Source organism: Lemur catta, chromosome 5 (genome assembly GCF_020740605.2).
Source record: "Lemur catta isolate mLemCat1 chromosome 5, mLemCat1.pri, whole genome shotgun sequence".
Taxonomy (NCBI): domain Eukaryota; kingdom Metazoa; phylum Chordata; class Mammalia; order Primates; family Lemuridae; genus Lemur; species Lemur catta.
The window spans coordinates 6,925,838-6,943,813 of record NC_059132.1 but is presented as its reverse complement, the minus strand read 5'-3'; the positions used below and the strand labels follow the sequence as shown (position 1 = coordinate 6,943,813).

The 17,976-nt window shown below is 42.2% G+C and overlaps 1 protein-coding gene across 8 annotated transcripts in view; it reads right to left on the bottom strand.

Annotated features, from left to right (window-relative positions):
* Window positions 1-17,976, bottom strand: part of LOC123637873 (protocadherin alpha-C2) — a 108,292-nt gene that overhangs the window by 32,148 nt on the left and 58,168 nt on the right. Inside the window, exon 1 of one of the 8 annotated variants that reach the window (XM_045551008.1) lies at window positions 5,846-8,926. The exons of the other annotated variants lie outside the window; for them this stretch is intronic. Coding sequence (XP_045406964.1) covers window positions 5,846-8,518 — 2,673 coding nt within the window. The 5' untranslated portion in view covers window positions 8,519-8,926. Of the gene's footprint in view, window positions 1-5,845; window positions 8,927-17,976 lie in introns of those variants that run through there. 8 annotated transcript variants of the gene reach the window in all.

The following is a 17,976-nucleotide window of genomic DNA, read 5'->3' as shown; positions in this document are numbered from 1 at the left end:
AGTGAGTGCCGTGGCGTCAGCCTAGCTCACAGCAACCTCAAACTCCTGGGCTTAAGCGATCCTACTGCCTCAGCCTCCCAAGTAGCTGGGACTACAGGCATGTGCCACCATGCCCGGCTAATTTTTTCTATATATATTTTTAGTTGTCCAAATAATTTATTTCTATTTTTAGTAGAGACGGGGTCTCGCTCAGGCTGGTCTCGAACTCCTGACTGCGAGCGATCCACCCACCTCGGCCTTCCAGAGGGCTAGGATTACAGGCGTGAGCCACCACACCCGGCCTATAGCAAACATTTAATTTGTCCTGTTATGATATTATTTTTTATTTCTACCATAGAATATTTGAGCTACAGAGAATGAATCACCTCTTATAAGACAGATTTAAAGTAAAACAGGTTAAAAATACCCTATGTTATGCATAAACTCACATGACTCAGTGAAATAATATGCTATCTTCTTACCGTGGAAATCTGCATTGAAGCCGTCAATAAACTGTCCTCTGGGACATATGACTCCATGTAATATCTCCTTTTCCTTCCTAATATGACTCTATTAAGGATGTATCCACTGCAGATTTTTCAGAGTGATATTTTGTGAACATTGATTTAAACTGTGGTAGGCAGAATTCTAAGATGGCCCCCAAGATCCTCACCCCCTGGTATACACACCTGCATCATCTCCAACACTATGATTGTGATAGAGCTTATTCCCATGATTGTGCTATGTTCTATAGCACAACTGGTTTGAAGAAAGGGAGATCCTCTGGGTGGGACTGACCTAATCACATGAGCCCTTTAAATTTGGGTTTAGGGGTTAGAGACAGAAGTCAGAGAGCCTTGAAGCATGAGAGGGATTCCATGTGAGAGAAGATTCTCCAGTGCCAGGCCTAAAGATGAAGCTGGCCACGGGACAGGACCTGAGAGCAACCTCTGGGAGCTGAGAGTGCTTCTCAGCCAAAAGCAAGAAAATGGAGATCTCAGTCCCTAATGAACTGAATTCTGCAAACAATCTGAATGAGCTTGAAAGTGAATTCTTCCCCAGAGCCTACAAAAGAGAACACAGCCCAGAGGGCATGCTGATTTCAGCAGTTGTGAATACCTGAGCAGAGAACTCAGCCACACGGTGCAGAACTGTAAGATAACAAATAGGTGGTGTTTTTAACCACTAATTTGTGGCATTTTGTTACAAAGCAATAGAAAAGGAACAGGCAGACTATTGGCCATTAAGGCAAAAAGAAATATAGCACTTAAAATAACACTTATGTTAAATATTGGTCTTCTAATAAATCAAAATGAAAAGATGATAAATTTGATAATTCTGGATGGAATACTTTCCTCTGAAAATAGTCATTTAGAACCCTAATCCATGGAGCAGGAAATTAAAATAAACATAACTTTAGAACGTACCTAATGGGTTCCAGTACAACGGAAAGTGCTAAGTCTGCTTGTTCTGGATGCACAGCCTGCTGGCACAGCAGCTACACTCTCATTCCCAGCTGCACCTCCCTGAAGCCCAGAGTTCTGACCCTGCAAGGCCAGAAAGGAACTGATGGTGCTGATGTATCAAAGAACTAACATTTCTCTTCCCCTGTGCAGTGTCGGATATTTCTTCACATTTGTCAAGTTCAAGTTCTTGAAAGAAAAATCCTTGTATAATTTTTAGGTTGGCAGATTTAAAACACTGCTAAGGAATCCTCCTGACCCTTGATTTTTAAAAATCATGATTATAGATTATACTGCTCCAAGTATTATCAGATGAATAAGCCAAATTTATATTCATATTATAATATGCACAGAAATGTTGGTCCAGGTAAAGGCCTATAAAAGCCACATCCAAAGACACCTGTAAAACTCCATCAAATTCAGCTAACCCTACAGGCTTGATGACAGGAATATTTCCTCAAACATTTGCAAACTGACATTATTCTGACCTCTCATTGAGAGCAAAACTTGGTAGCCAACCAAGCCAAGTATCCATAACTGACTCTTCTATTCTATCAAGCAGACAACATGCCAGTAGACAATGTATAATATGCCAGGCTATTTCCCTGCAGAACACTCTGAGTTAGACCAGATGCCCTTGTGATAGCTCACTCCTGGGTCAGAGGAAAGAGTAGGCCAATGACATTCGAGCTACAATAAATAGATTTCTTCATCAGTCAGAATATGTACAAGATAAAGAGACAGAGAAAAGTTCAGCCATAATTTCATCTGGCTCAGCAGTCTGTAGAAAAACTGAGGAAGGAGGTAATTTAAAGAAATTATTGCATTATCAGAACAAAGAAAATAAACTTTCTCAGAAGAATAGTCCTATAACCAACATGAAAATAGAAAAACAAAACAGCCCCACCCACTAAAAAGTGACTATTAGAGGATAAAACAATGGAATGGAACTTCCCACAGACACAATTCCTTTGTCTATTCTGACCATTGTGCAATTTTTATAAATTCGCCACCATGTGACTTTATACTGAGTGTAAACTCTGTTCCAGTACAGAGTTGCCAGATAGAAAAGTCAGTCCTGGGGAAAATAAATTAGGTGCCACTGAAAGAAGGGTTAACTCTTTCAGGTCACTATATCTGGAATTAGGGTGAATATGCACAGATGGTGGCAAAAATAACTAAAGATTTGATGACTATGAACTGCTTTAAAGTAAGTGAAAGTGAATGCAAACTTATCTCTGCTACTCTTTTGTAATTTCCACATGTTGTGCCAACTTGGTACCACTAATGTGCTGTTGGACAAATCTGCCCAGAGTAAAGTGACTCATTAGCAATCACAGCATCAGGACTACAAACACACAGAATCTACTTTAAGATTTGGTTTCTTTTCGTGGAGACTCTGAAGGGGGTGCCAACCACATTTAATAACAGGTTTTCAGAAATCTCCAAAGAAAAATTCTGCCCCATTGTCAAATAATTACTTCAAAATCCTTACTGCACAAGTGACTCATGAAATAAGCCCACTGGGGGTAAAAATCCACCCAAAGATTAGAGTCTGGTGTTAAATGCTGATGTTTAATAAGCAACAAGAGAAAAATCAGTGAAAGAACAGACATAAAAGATCTTAACAGGCTTTGCCAATAGTAAAGCAAATAAACAAAAATATATTAGCTTGTTAGTAACATTTTTATTCACTGAACCTCCCATGTTACCTGATTCTACCCAGGGAATTGCTCTTTCCCCAAAAGCAGTTAATTTATACTACTAAGTGAACTAGTGGTAGCTTAAATGCCTGAATATCCCATATCAAAAGGAATGGAAACATTGAGATTTCTGTCTACTTATACTATTGAAAAAAAAAACACAGCTTTTGGAGTCAGACAGACATGACTTAAAATACAACTAGCTGTGTGACTGTGTATGTTACCTAACCTCTCTGAGCTTATTTCCTCATATGCCAGATGTTAGTACATGTTTGTTTAATGCATGAGTTACAGGTAATGAAATCACATATATATTGCAAAGCAGAACACTTTTGTGTAGCAGGGTGGTCAATGAGTACAAATTCCCTTACTCTTCCTCTCTGATTCCCATCTAATTTTAATGTAGGCACATGACATTAATTGTACCCCAGGACTCTCCTGCCATCTGTAGTAACTAGGTAGGTAAAAAAGCAAGCCCAACACGGGAATTTAACAGGTTGATCTAGCAATAATGACTTTCAGAATTGAGTGACTTTTGTTTGCATTTTGCCATACTGCAATAATATGACTCACTCTCTCCCTATAATTGCAATAATTTCAGGAGCTGTAGATCTTGGAGCTCTTCACTGGATTTCCAAAAATGTCTGACAGAAATTTGCCTTTATTAAAATCATACACTCTCCTGGCAATCCCACAAGACCAAGCACTTTCAGACATAATTTTCTCCCTATATTAAAGATTTGTGTACCAAAGTACACATTAACACACAGGTCAGTGTAAGACAGAAATAGTTTATGTATCAAATTTCCCCAAGCTTTGAGTCAGGAGAGGGAGGGTAACAGTGTCATTCCTCTGAGCTTCTAGCTCACAGCAAGTGGCAAAGCTGAGCCCAGCTTGTGTAGCTCTCCATGCTCACCACCTGCAGTCCACCCCAATCCCAAAGGAATTTGTTAAGCAAATGTCTACAGTAACCTTATTTAAAGTGAAACCCTTTTATATTCTTCCAAAAGCTAAGATCTAAAGAATCTGGAAACTCTTTGATTTCTTCCCCTCCTATTTTTCTTGATCTGCAGTCTGTCTCCTGTGGCTACTAAACATTGACTGACATCAGGCTCTCCTGATAAATGAATAAATCTATCTGCAATGTTCATAAGAAAATCTACTCTCAATAAAGAATGGGAACTTCTGTACTTGTGCATTACTTTTCTCAAGATTACCATGAAGTTGTAATGTGACAATATGACAGCAACATGAAAGACAGCAATATGTCAAGGAAAATACATCACAAAAATATAGGGGACAAATATTATTAACTCATTTTGCAGAAGCTCTAAAAGTCCTAGCTACAAAGTAGTTGTTTGGAAAGAACAATTCATCACTGTTTATGGGACAAAATTTTGGCTTTTGAAATCCAAAGTATCACAAACCAGATCTCTACCATTTCAAGCACGCACATGGAGACAGACATACTACACAAACACAATCACACATTCATGCACTTTCCAATAATTTATGTACATTTTTCATAGCAATGAATAAGCTGGCCTTCTACCTACTTACAACTCAAAACTAGTGCATATACTAACATCGGCCTGCACACCTTACTGTATAGTAAGCCAGCCACTTTCCAAGCCTTATTCAGCTATTGCAAACCAAATTTTAGATCCAGAAAATGAACGTTTGCTTTAGAAGTATTGTCATTTAACTTAAGACATGAGGGGCTTGAAAATGTTACTTTACATCTCACTAAAACCACAGGAACTGTCAACAGAAAATCAGAAGATTACAGACTGCGTTTAAAAGCTAAATGCAGGGAAATCTTCTTATAATGAATTCAGAGTATGCCAAGAGAGGTAGCTAATGGGAGGATTCTTTTTTCCTTCTCTTCCTCCCCAAACCCATGTTATCCTGGTCTTCATCTTCTCCCCACATCCCTAATCCACTCATTGTAATATCTCCTCGGCCTAACCAGAGAAATTGGTAAATTAATCTCTTTGCCTTACCATCATTCATTTCCTCTGACAGCCCCCTACAGAAGACTTACCACATCATACAGCCAAAGTAAACTTTAGCTTCAGGATGAGATCTACATTCTATGGCTTTACTGCCTCTGACATGAATTTCCAGAAGATGCTATCACATAAATTCAGTGCAACTACTGGAAATATTAACTAGATAATTTGTACTGTAGATAGCCCAGTGTATAAACAGAGATAGCATATAGAGGTGACCACAACAGTCCCTAAAGGTCTTAGAGCTTTTTAAAAAACATTACTCCTATAGGATTTTAAAAGAAAACTTTCCCTGTAGGTGATATAAGCAGAGGCCATTTCTCCCTGAATCTCATAACATTACTCCCTAAACCATAATTCTTATTCCCAGGCAGGCCTATTCTAGTTCTCTACAGACCTGTGCTTTAACATCAAGTATTTAAGACTAATCCTCACTTCTCAAACAATTTTATGGACAAATCCTCATGTATCTGAAAAGAAAATGAAAAGCAAAACAATTCTCCAGTGCTATTTTTCTAGAAAGGAAACACAGCAGATTATGATCAAATTACAAGTACTATATATACTCAGTTTACCAGATAGTCCCTGTCACTGTTATTAACTCAATAAAGCCAACCACAGGGTATCTGGGGAGGGCAGATACGAAAAACGCAGGAGTTTGTGGAAGGCCCCCTGACCACTAGCTCACCTCATTTTGAGAAACAGCCTCGTTTTTGAGAATAATCAGGTTCCCAGCACTCTGCCCGCTTTGGCCTGTGAGATGCCTGCTATCAGTCACTGCTGCTTGGGCTCCCCCAGGCCCTGGTCCTGTCTGGGCCCCTGTGTTGTAAAACATGAAGGTGTCACTCCCTGAGCCTGCGGTCAGACAGGCCTTGTAGCAGTAGGTCTTGGTGAGGGAGCCATTCCCTCGCACTTCGATGAAGTGAGGCTGCACTTTGAGGCCGTGCGGTATCCTGGCGTCAATGTTGTTGTTGGCCTGTTTGTACAGTTCTGCAGGGCTCCGCTCCCTCACACCACAGAAGCCTCCACAGCACGCAGTGCCATACGCGGTGTAGCGGTAGCACTTGATGATGCTCAAAACAATGATTGTCAAAAGAAATATAAAAGACACTGTGCTTAATGCTATTATTAGATAAAGCGTAATTTCAGAGTATGTCCGAGGGCTCTTAACATGTCTCTGAGTGTCAGGGAGGATTCTGGAAACCCTATCCACCACAGCTACTGTAATGGCCACAGAGGCTGACAGTGATGGCTCTCCATTATCTCGGACCACCACAGTCAGGTTGAAAGTGGTACCACTCTCATCTCCCAACTTCCTGGTAGTCCTAATTTCTCCTGTGTGCAGCTCTACTTTAAAGAGGTCCAGGTCAGAAGTCTGGGCCAGATGGTAAAAGAGCCAAGCATTTTGCCCAGAGTCTGAGTCCATGGCTATGACTTTGGTGACCAGGTAGCCAGCAGGGGCAGTTCGAGGCACCATCTCAATGGCTGCTGACGAATTGGTTGAGGTAGGGTACAGAATATGAGGGGCGTGGTCATTTGTGTCCACCACATACACGTTGGCAGTCACAGTGCTGCTCAGTGGTGGGCTCCCCTTGTCCTGGGCCTCCACAGTCACAAAGAACTCCCGAAACTTCTCATAGTCAAAGGAGTTGACAGCATAAAGGCTGCCACTGGCACTGTTAATGGAGACATAGGAGGTGACTGGCAGCCCTTGAATCTCCCTCTCCAGGAGGGAGTAAGTCACCTCTGCATTCTCCTTTTCATCTGGGTCTGTGGCTTGTACAGTGCAGAGCAACACCCCTGGCAAATTGTTCTCCTGGATGTAGATGGAATAGGAGTCCTTCAGGAATCTTGGTGGGTTGTCGTTGATGTCTGAAATCTCAACCCGCAGTGTCCGCTGGGATGTGAGCTGTGGCATTCCCCCGTCAGTGGCTGTCACTGTGATATTGTAGGCAGCCACCCGCTCCCGGTCCAGTGTGCTGCTCACCACCAGTGTATAGGAGTTTCCAAAGCCATTCAGTCGGAAAGGCAGTGTGGACTCCAGGCCCAGGCTCACTTTCCGGTTTGGGCCTGAGTCTTGGTCATTGACACTGAGAAGGGCCACCACTGTGTTGGGTGCAGCATCCTCAGGCACTGGACTATACAGGTCTGTGAGCATCACCTCTGGTGCATTGTCATTAACATCCACGATGTCCACCAGCACCTTGCAGTGACCTGCCATGGGCACTGGACCCCGGTCAGTTGCCTGCACATAGATCTGGTAGGAGGAGGCCTCCTCATAATCCAATGCCCCAATTACTCTGACTTCCCCAGTATTGGCGTCGATGCTGAAAAGCTGCCTCTCCCGGTCCGACGTGTAGCTGCTCAAGGAGTACCTGAGCTCACCATTGGATCCCTCGTCTGGGTCTGAGGCGTTCAGCTTCACCACCAACGTGCCTGGGGGCGCGTCCTCTCGCAGCTGGACACGATAAGTGGACTGGTCGAAGGCCGGAGAGTTGTCGTTAGTGTCCAGGACACGCACAGAGATCTGTGCTGTACCGGAGCGGGCTGGGCTGCCCCCATCTACGGCTGTGAGAACCAGGCGGTGCAAAGCTGCCTGCTCCCGGTCTAGGCCCTTCCGCAGCACCAGCTCCAGCACCTTACTGTTCTCCTGCAGGGGCTTAAGGTCCAGCTGGAAGTGCTCGCTGGGGCTGAGCTCGTAAGTCTGCACCGAGTTGGCGCCCACGTCGGGGTCCTGCGCGCTCTCTATGTGAAAGCGCGCTCCAGGCGCCACCGACTCGCTTACCTGAAGCTGGTAGTCGGGCCGCGGGAAGCGCGGTGAGTTGTCGTTGATGTCCAGCACCTCCACCACAACGGCGCTCACCGCCACGGGGTTGTGCGCCAGCACTTCCAAGCTGAGCAGGCAGCGAGGCCGCTGCTCACACAGCGCCTCCCGATCGATGCGCTCGTTGACGAAGAGCGCTCCACTCGTGAGGTCCAGCTCCAGGTAGCGCGGGCTGGGCGCACCCAGGTGGTTGATGCGCAGGCAGCCCGGCCCCAAGCGCCGCAGCTCGAGCCCCAGCGCGCTAGCCACGTTGCCCACGAGCGCGCCCGGTGCCTGCTCCTCCGGCACGGAGTATCGCAGCTGGGAGGCCGCTGGGCCCGGCAGCAGCAGCAGGAGGGGCAGCAGCAGCAGCCAAAACATGGGCCGCTGGAGTCGTGGATGCTCTGTCGCCCCAGGTCTGGTGCCCGCCTGCTCCATAGCCATCGGCCGCGGCGGAGGCAGCCAGGCAGGGCAGGAGGCAGCAGATTCCCCAGCCGTGCTCCACGCCCGGGCCCCGCCTCCGCCTCCGCTCGTGCCACCCTGCGCCCGCTCTCCCATGGCTCACGCGCTAGCAAACGCCGGGGGCCGCTCCCCTCGCAGGCCCTTCCAGGGGCTCCTGGCCCCGCCGCCCTCGCTGACTCCCCATATCCCAGCTCCTCCGCTCGCCTCCGAGCTGCTCAGTCCGGCTCGGCTTCCTGCTGGCGCTGCTGCCGCTGCTGCTCCAGGGGGAGGGAAAAGGAAGCAGAAGGAAAGGGGGAGGGGGGAGAGCGCTCAGCATGTCAGGCTCGGATTCCGCACCGAAGTGGCGGACCGCGACCTCGGACTGCTCAGCCGCTCCAGCCCCTCCAGTCCCATGTTCACCCAGAACCCGCCGATCCCAGCAGACCGCGGGGACACTGCCACTCCCTTTCTCCCTGCCCCCACCGCCCTGTTCATCCAGTTTCCACGGTCTCTCGCCTGCTTAACGGGTCTTGTAAGGAGATTAGTCTGGGAAAAGCAGTTAAGTCCCTAGAACTCCGGCTTTCAGCTCCCCAGGAAAAGATTTCCAAGCGCAATTCAGGAAAAATAAACTGAGACGCTTTAGCTAAGTATGGGCACCTGGGCGGCGGCTCTAACATTCGAAGGAAACAAACGCAGAGGAGGCGCACTGGGGTTATTGCCCGTGGAGACTCTTTATTCACCTGCCCCCCGCATCTTTCCTGGAACACTCTTAAATACTGTAGAAAGTGTTGAACTCCTAGGGCAAAAGGAAGGGAGTGGGGGTGGGGTGACAAATACTGTCCTCGTTCCGGGGAAGCCAGCCTAAAACTAGCATCCTGAGATGCAGCACTCAGTTCTGTTACCAGACAAGTGGCCCTTACTTTCAGTGTACGCCTTGGCAACTAACCAATAATTTAACCTTTAAAATTCTCTTTTTAAAAAATAGGCTTCATGAAGCTGCAGGTAAACCTCTTATTTGACCCGTTTTAATCATAATGGAAAAAACCTGGTAAAATTTTTAAGAGATTCTTCCCTCCAGGTTTTTCTAATCTTACTGCAAATCTTTTACATTTATCACCCAAGACATTTTCTTTCAAGAGTGATTTTAAATTTTTTCTTTAATGGATGACAATGTCTTCAGGAGCCTGCAAAACCATTAAATCAAGAGAGTTGCTCTCAATCTCCCAAGTCAGGCTGGAATTCGGACTCCATTAATGCTTTGCAGTTAAAAAAAAAGTGTTATTAAGCAAAATGTGGGAGTCTGGGATTTATCTTACAATAGCCAGCAATTTCAATGGCTACAGCTCATCTTCTGTAAGCTCTGTGCCTCTGTGCCCTAAGACTCCTGTTGTATTGCTGCAGATGCAACACACAGACAACACATTCTCTTCAGTGGAGAGGGCAGAAGGATCAGCAGAAGCCTTTCGTGCTGTGTCATTGCCTTGGCTGCTCAGTTCTGAATATTCACACTTCGCAGGCCCTCTCATTTCTTCCACAGGAATTTGAAATCTATTGCCCCACTTCCCAAAATATCCTTTCTCTTCCTCATCTCCCAGCATCCTCTCATGATAGATCTTCCCGTTGGGTCATTTTCTAGCTATGGGCTGGAACAATGTCAGAGCAAGATCTGACATTTGGCATGCTTCCCTCCTTGAGGGGACAGTTGAAGGAGTCAAGGTTATGATACTGAAACCCAGATTTCAAAGAACTGAACTAGTACATCCCTACCTTCCATCCATCACGTGCATTCACTCACAACAGTCCACGGCCTAACCAACTTTATTCCACGGAAACTCCCAGCCTCCTCCTGTCACTGCTGCTTCTTATTTGTCCTCTTTGTTTCCTCCAGCGTGCAGAGTGGGAAGCAATTTCCATCAAAATCTATTCCTATCTCCTTTCTTAGGTCTCTGGCTTCTCCCTCTTCTCTCTGCATCCTCTCCAAACATCCCTACAGTACTCTGTCTCTGTTTGCTGTGGTAATTTGATCTCAAGAGAGCCTTAATCTCTCAAGTGCACAAATTGTAGACCTGGCCTATGTCCTCACCCATTACTTATTTCTGAAAATAAATGGCTTATAAGTGGAATCAAGTTATAAATTGTCAGGAAAAGTGACCTTTCCTCCCCTCATCTCCTCCCAGCCCTCACAGCCACTGCCATCCCTGCCCACAGCTCAGAGACCCGGCCACTGCCTTTACCATGCATGGACATGTGCCTGTGAAAAGATTATAGGCACTTAAAGAAGAGATTAAAGTGACAGAGGCTTGATGATGTTTTTAATGGACACTCCCAAGTGTCATGCTTCAGGATAAAAACTAGCACTTGTCTTTCAGCAATTTCATCATCTTTCAGCAAGGACACCTGCCAGGTCATCTATTTTTATGTTTCAGGATCATAAGCTCCAACTAGTATTTACTCCCTCAGTGACTGAGAAGGCAAACATAGAGCCAACAAAATCAGCCTCCTTTTCAAAGGCATTGTACTAAAAAGTTGATATACTCTATTTGGCACTATAATGATTCAGTTACTCACACTATTGTACTGAGGCTCCTGCCAACCTCACCAGTTGTTGAAATGTGATTACTCAGACTGTTGGTAAGTGCCTTTTCTACAAATATTAATGCTAATGTCTCAACCACACCATTATGCATTCCTTCCCTTGGACTTTCAAGAACACCCTATTAAAAAGTAGAGTAGCACAGTACTTAGGAACACAGACTTTGGAGTCGGCCACACTCCTGCCAATGACTGTGTAGCTTTAGACACGTTACTTAACCTAAGTTTCAGTTTACTCATTTTAATTGGGGAAAACAATATTAAGTAAAATTCGTAGAGTTATTCTTATAATTATATGAGATAACATATGTAAAGCAATTAGCACAGTGACTGAAAAGTACATCATTATTTTTGTTGTTCAATGCAACAATTTATTATCATCAGGTAACACCTTCATTGACAGTCTATATTATGGCCTGGCCCTTTAAATATCAAACATAGATAAGCACCCATAACTCTGCCAGACAAGAAATCAGTGATGATGGGGAAGATCAGTGCGCAACAAAGTTAAGCTTTCCCAATTATTTTTTTTCCCAATTACTTCTAAAACTTACCCTATATTTTGAAAGCAAAACCAAAAAACCAGCCCCTTTTTATATCACCAAGGAAAAGGGACTTCTGTCATGAGAATTCCTTCAAGGGATTTGTTTTCTCACAAGAGAGTCACCTTTTTAAAGACATATAGAAGTATTTTAACAACAGAGTATGGAGTAGTTCCTAGACATGCTGTAATCTCCAGCAGCCAGTATAGAGCTTGGTGCAGAGATGCTCAGCTAATATTCTATGAACAGAACTAAATTTACGAATGTGCTTGTGCAATTCTATTAATAAGTACAAACAGCTTCTTATTTTCTCTCTCCCTTGGGAAGGGCAGTGGGGAGGGAGGAATAAAGTGGGGATGGTTAATGGGTGAAAAAATATAAGTTAGATAGATAGAGCGAACAATATTTGATAGCACAACAAAGTGACTATAATCAACAAGTTAGAGTATACTTTAAAATAACTAAAAGGGTGGAATTGGAATGTTCCTGACACAAATATTAAATGCATGAGGTGATAGATTCCCCAAATATACTGATTTGATTAATTCACATCGTATGCCTGTATCAAAACATCACATGTACCCTGTAAAGATATACAACTATTATGTACCCCTAATAATTAAAAATTAAAAATAAATTGTATATACATTTCAAGGTCCAGCTCAAAGCCTTTTCTAAACATAAGGATCTTTTTTTCTCTCTTACAGTCTATAGCATATCTCTGAATGCTGACATGTATCATCCTTTAATTCATACAAATGCTTTAGTATTAACTCTTTTAATTATAAGCAACCTAAAAGCAGGAGCCATGTTTTATATTTCTGTGTCTCCATCACAGTGTAGAAAACCTTATAGACTTTCAATAAGTAAGTGTTAATTGCTTCATTTTCTTCAGATCCTATTTTTAGCAAATTCAAGAACAGCTGCTACAACTCAAGCATTCCCCCTTTGCTGCATATAGATAGATCATGTCTTATGGAGGGAGGGATTAAGAGCCCACAATGATTTTTCTGTGGATTTCTTCTCTTAAAATTGTCAAATGAAGATACAAAACAATGTATTTCAAACCTGGAGAACTGAATCCCACTAATAAAGTTGCTGACCCTAAGAAAGGCTCTACCCACAAGTAATATACTATCACACTTTCTACTTTATATTAAAATTATAAATTATAAAATAAAGGTACTCCTTGCTCAGAACTAACAAGAAAAGTGGCATGATTAGAGAAGAGCCATGATAAGACAGTAAATTATGTTTGTTTACCCCTATGCTAGACAAGAACTTTGAAATAGTATCCCTCAATTGTATCTCTTAATTGTATTTGTAAAATACATCTATCATGAGATCACTGGGCACAGGAGCAAAACCATCACAACACAACAGAATTAGGCCTACAAAAAAAAATACTGGCACTCAGTAAACTCTCGTAATTCACAAAACTTTTCTTTTCTCTATTATTAATATCATTAAAAATCATTTTACTTTGGGAAACCAAATGGTCTGGAGTCTTTTGGCCACAGAGCAAAAGGACAGGCTCATTAGTTTGATCAGGTTTGGGGATGACCATTATAAAAGTATCTGTAAAGTAGGGAAGAATCTAGTTTTCATTTTTAATTTGTATATGTATGTTGCTCCACAAACTGAGCATGTTATATTAATATAATTTTTAAAAAAGAAAGACAAATGGACACCTCCAATATTTACTGTGGTCCGAAGTAGTTTGAAAAAATTGCATCTTGTTAAAAAGCAATGGAGGCCAGGCGCAGTGGCTCACTCCTGTAATGCTAGCACTCTGGGAGGCCGAGGCAGGTGGATTGCTCGAGGTCAGGAGTTCGAGACCAGCCTGAGCAAGAGCAAGACCCCGTCTCTACTAAAAATAGAAAGAAATTATCTGGCCAACTAAAAATATATATCAAAAAAATTAGCCGGGCATGGTGGCGCATGCCTGTAGTCCCAGCTACTCGGGAGGCTGAGGCAGTAAGATCACTTAAGCCCAGGAGTCTGTGGTTGCTGTGAGCTGGGCTGACACCACGGCACTCATTCTAGCCTGGGCAACAAAGCGAGACTCTGTCTCAAAAAAAAAAAAAAAAAAAAAAGCAATGGATCTCCTGATCTTCATGCATCTCCAGAAGGAAAATACTTTCCAATTTGATTATAGCATGATTTATAGATATAACATCCAGTGGATGGGGGAAGGAAGATTTTTCATACAATATAACAGCTGAATTTTTTTCCATATCTCCCTTCCTCCAAAGGGAGTACATCCAGTCAAATATCTGGCATTAACAACTGGCTTTTAGAGAGGGATCCTCTAAATTTTTAGTTCTGAAAAACTAATGTATTATTGATACTTGGCTGAGGTGTCTGAAAATTGCTTAGCATAAACAAAGGGATTCGAGTCATCTTTGGATGAGTAACAATAAAAAGGGAGAGATAGGCTAAAGGCTTGGGGCAAATTGTACAATATTAACAGGTAATATCAAACTATTCTTTATTTGGGCACTTTTAACTTCTCTATTAGTAGTCTTGATTAAGGCCTAACAAGAATGATAGACTATTAAAGGTTGAGATATATTTAGAAAGTATCTTACACAAATGCTTTATTTTTCATTGAAGAAAATGGTTAGGTGGAACTTGAACCTCAAGATCAATGAGGAGATACAAAGCATAAAAGTGATATAAGTCAGTCAAGTGTCTGTAACCAGATAAATGATCTTCCAAGGCACTAAAAGAACTTACAGATGTGACTAGAGAACCAGATTTCCTACTTTTTAAAAAGTGCCATTGAGCCTTGGTGCAGTGGCTCACACTTGTAATCCTAGCACCCTGGGAGGCCGAGGTGGGAGCATTGCTTGAGGCCAGGAGTTCGAGACCAACCTGGGCAACATAGCTAGACTCGATCTCTACAAAAAAAAAAAATAATAAAATTAGCCAGGCATGGTGGCACACACCTATAGTCCCAGTTACTCAGGAGGCTGAGACAGGAAGATTGCTTGAGCCAGGAGTTTGAGGTTGCAGTGAGCTATGATGGTGCCACTGCACTCTAGCCCAGGCAACAGAATGAGACCCTGTCTTCAAACCACCCCTCCAAAAAAAAAAAAAAAACAAAAAACTGCGGCTCATGTCTGTAATCCTAGCACTCTGGGAGGCCGAGGTGGGTGGATCGCTCGAGGTCAGGAGTTTGAGACCAGCCTCAGCAAGAACGAGACCCCATCTCTACTAAAAATAGAAAGAAATTATCTGGCCAGCTAAAAATATACATAGAAAAAATTAGCCGGGCATGGTGGCGCATGCCTGTAGTCCCAGCTACTCGGGAGGCTGAGGCAGGAGGATTGCTTAAGCCCAGGAGTTTGAGGCTGCTGTGAGCTAGGCTGATGCCACGGCACTCACTCTAGCCCAGGCAACAAAGCAAGACTCTGTCTCAAAAAAAACAAAAACAAAAACAAACAAACAAAAAAACTGCTCACTTCAAACCAACCAAATAGACTTTAAAAAATTTTTTACACTGTAATTTTAGACTTTTAGTTGTTAGAATCATCACTAAGGGAAATGCTAAAGTCTATCTTAGAATCCATGGAGACATTAAACAAAGTCTCCCAATATATTCACATGGACAAGATGAAGAAAGAAAGGCTGCAAAGACAGTATATTTAGGTGATTTCACAATTTTTGAATAACAGTGCCAAAGAGTATTTGTTAATGAAATACTTTAACTTGGAAGGAGAATTCCAGTGGGGGCTACAGGGATCCACCCTTGTTCTTATCCCATTCAACATTTTACCAATGACTCAAGAGAAAGCGGTAGCAAGCGTCCAGGCCAATCCAGCAGTAAATTGAGCTCTTCTGGAACAAGAATTGCAACTGCCTACCTTAAGCTATGTTTCTAATTCACTAAAACTAGTACAATATTCTGAGATTCATGCCCAAAATTCATAAGTTTGTATTTCAGCTAATTTCTGGCTTCTTGTATTGCCATTAAAACTTGTTCCAAGTTTCCATTCATCACTTGGGACCTTTCCTTTTAATAGAAAACCTTGTTTGGCTTTGTTTCTCCTCTATCATTCTTGGGATTTTAGCCACAGAATAAAATGAGATGGGAATTTGGCACTAAAGAACATCCGTGTTCTCAAGTGGGTTTTAGCCAAAGCATTCATTGATTTGGATAGGGTTTTAAAAATATATATTTCAAAAAATTTAGATATCATTGAGGTACCTCAAATTTGAACTATTTTCCAAGATATGACCTAAGCTCAGCCTAAACAAAGGCCACAGGCCGGGTGTGGTGGCTCATGCCTGTAATCTCAGTACTCAGACCCGTTTCTCTAAAAGAAATTAAAAAATTAGCCAGGTGGGCCTGGCGCGGTGGCTCACTCCTGTAATCCTAGCACTCTGGGAGGTCGAGGCAGGTGGATTGCTTGAGGTCAGGAGTTCGAGACCAGCCTGAGCAAGAGCGAGACCCCCGTCTCTACTAAAAATAGAAAGAAATTATCTGGTCAACTAAAAATCTCTATAGAAAAAAAAATTAGCCGGGCATAGTGGCACATGCCTGTAGTCCCAGCTACTCGGGAGGCTGAGGCAGTAGGATTGCTTAAGCCGAGGAGTCTGAAGTTGCTGTGAGCTAGGCTGATGCCACGGCACTCACTCTAGCCTGGGCAACAAAGCGAGACTCTGTCTCAAAAAAAAAAAAAAAAAAAAAAATTAGCCAGGTGCAGTGTCATGCACCTGCAGTCCTAATTACTCAGGAGATTGAGGCAGGAGGATCGCTTGAGCCCAGGAGTTCTAGGATGCAGTGAGCTATATCAAGCACTATACTCTAGCCTTGGCAAGAGAGTAAGACCCTGTCTCTAAAAAATAAATAAATAGCGGCCACAGTTTCTCTTTTCTATACCCATTGTGTTTGCTGCTTGGAAATAACAAACAGACCTACACCTCTGTCTAGAAGTATCAATTCTCAAAAGTATTCATTCATATATCTAGAGTATCAAATAATTGTTGGCTTTTTGGGTCCCCCTTGCATCCTGATGATACCTTAGCATTTAGAAGTTTACATATTATTTCCATGGATGTCTAATCTCATTTAATCCTGACAAGATCCTAATGAGATTGGTATTGATGAAGAAACTGGACCCCAAAAAGGTGAGGAAATTTAGAGCTGGCATTGGTGGAATAGTGGTGAGCATAGCTGCCTTCCAAAAAGGTGAAGAAATTTATCAGAATCTCTAGGAAGCTTCTTTTTCCATGCCCCTGTTTCTTAAGACTCTGATAGAACATCTGACCACTACATATGCACTTCTACTTAAGAATTGTAGTATTGCTCTGAAGCCATGAATTTCCAAGTATTTTATATAGAATACTATTCCATTGTTCTCACAACTACAAATTTCTTTCTCTTTTAGAGATTTCAATTGGATCTTCTGAACATGCTTTTGAAATGACTGCCTTTAGCAAAATCATGAAGCAACATGGATTTTTTTTAAGAGAAAGAGGTTTATTTACTGTGCACACGGGGAGAATCACAAAATAGATTTGTATCTCATATCCCAACCTCTTCTTTCAGTACCATCTTCCCACCCATAATAGTCTGCCTAAGTAATAAGGTTTTACAAATGACTTTGATTTTTCTGATACAAATCCCACTCATGAATTCCTGTTGAAATTGTTACATAATTCCTTTAGCAGTTATATGTGTATAACACATTATAAGGTGGGTAAAATACAAATCCTCTAAAGTAGCCAAGTTAAAATATACTGTGCTTTTAATGAATATTAAAAGATATTTTAAGTCATTTTGATGAAATAATTAATGTCATCTAAAGCCTTTTATTAAAGTTATTTAGAAATGACTTACAGATTCTTCAATTTTATTTTTGTGTTTTCTCTATCTGTTTTTTCTATCTCAAGCAAAGAAAGTATACTATACTTGGCTGACAGAATTGAGAAGAAAAATTTGGTACTGATTCTATATAGCATCTCTGAATTAATGGTCTCAAATATCTTAAAACCAGTTAGCTTGATGCATATACAAGAATACGCCTTTGTTAACATCAACTTCAGCTTTTCAGCACAGAATAGGAAAAAATATATATACAGAAACCCCCAAATCAACCAACACTTTATTTTAATTTGTGACTTCTGTTTATCTAAAGTTAATGGCTAATTCTCTAATAAATCCAGTGGACCAAAAACACTGAGATGATAACTTTAAGATACAAAAATTAAAACATAGAATGGTTCAATAATTTATTAGAAATATAGACTTGGTTTCAAACAGAACTGGGCAAAAAATCTCACTGTTCCTTTTTCCAATTCAGTGTCATCTATCATAACAGAGTTGTCATTCTAGGATATTCAATATCCTATAATTAAAATTTCATCATAGTCTCCCATGATTGGTTTTCTGCAGTACTCCCAAGTTGGACTAGTATTCCTTTGATCCAATTA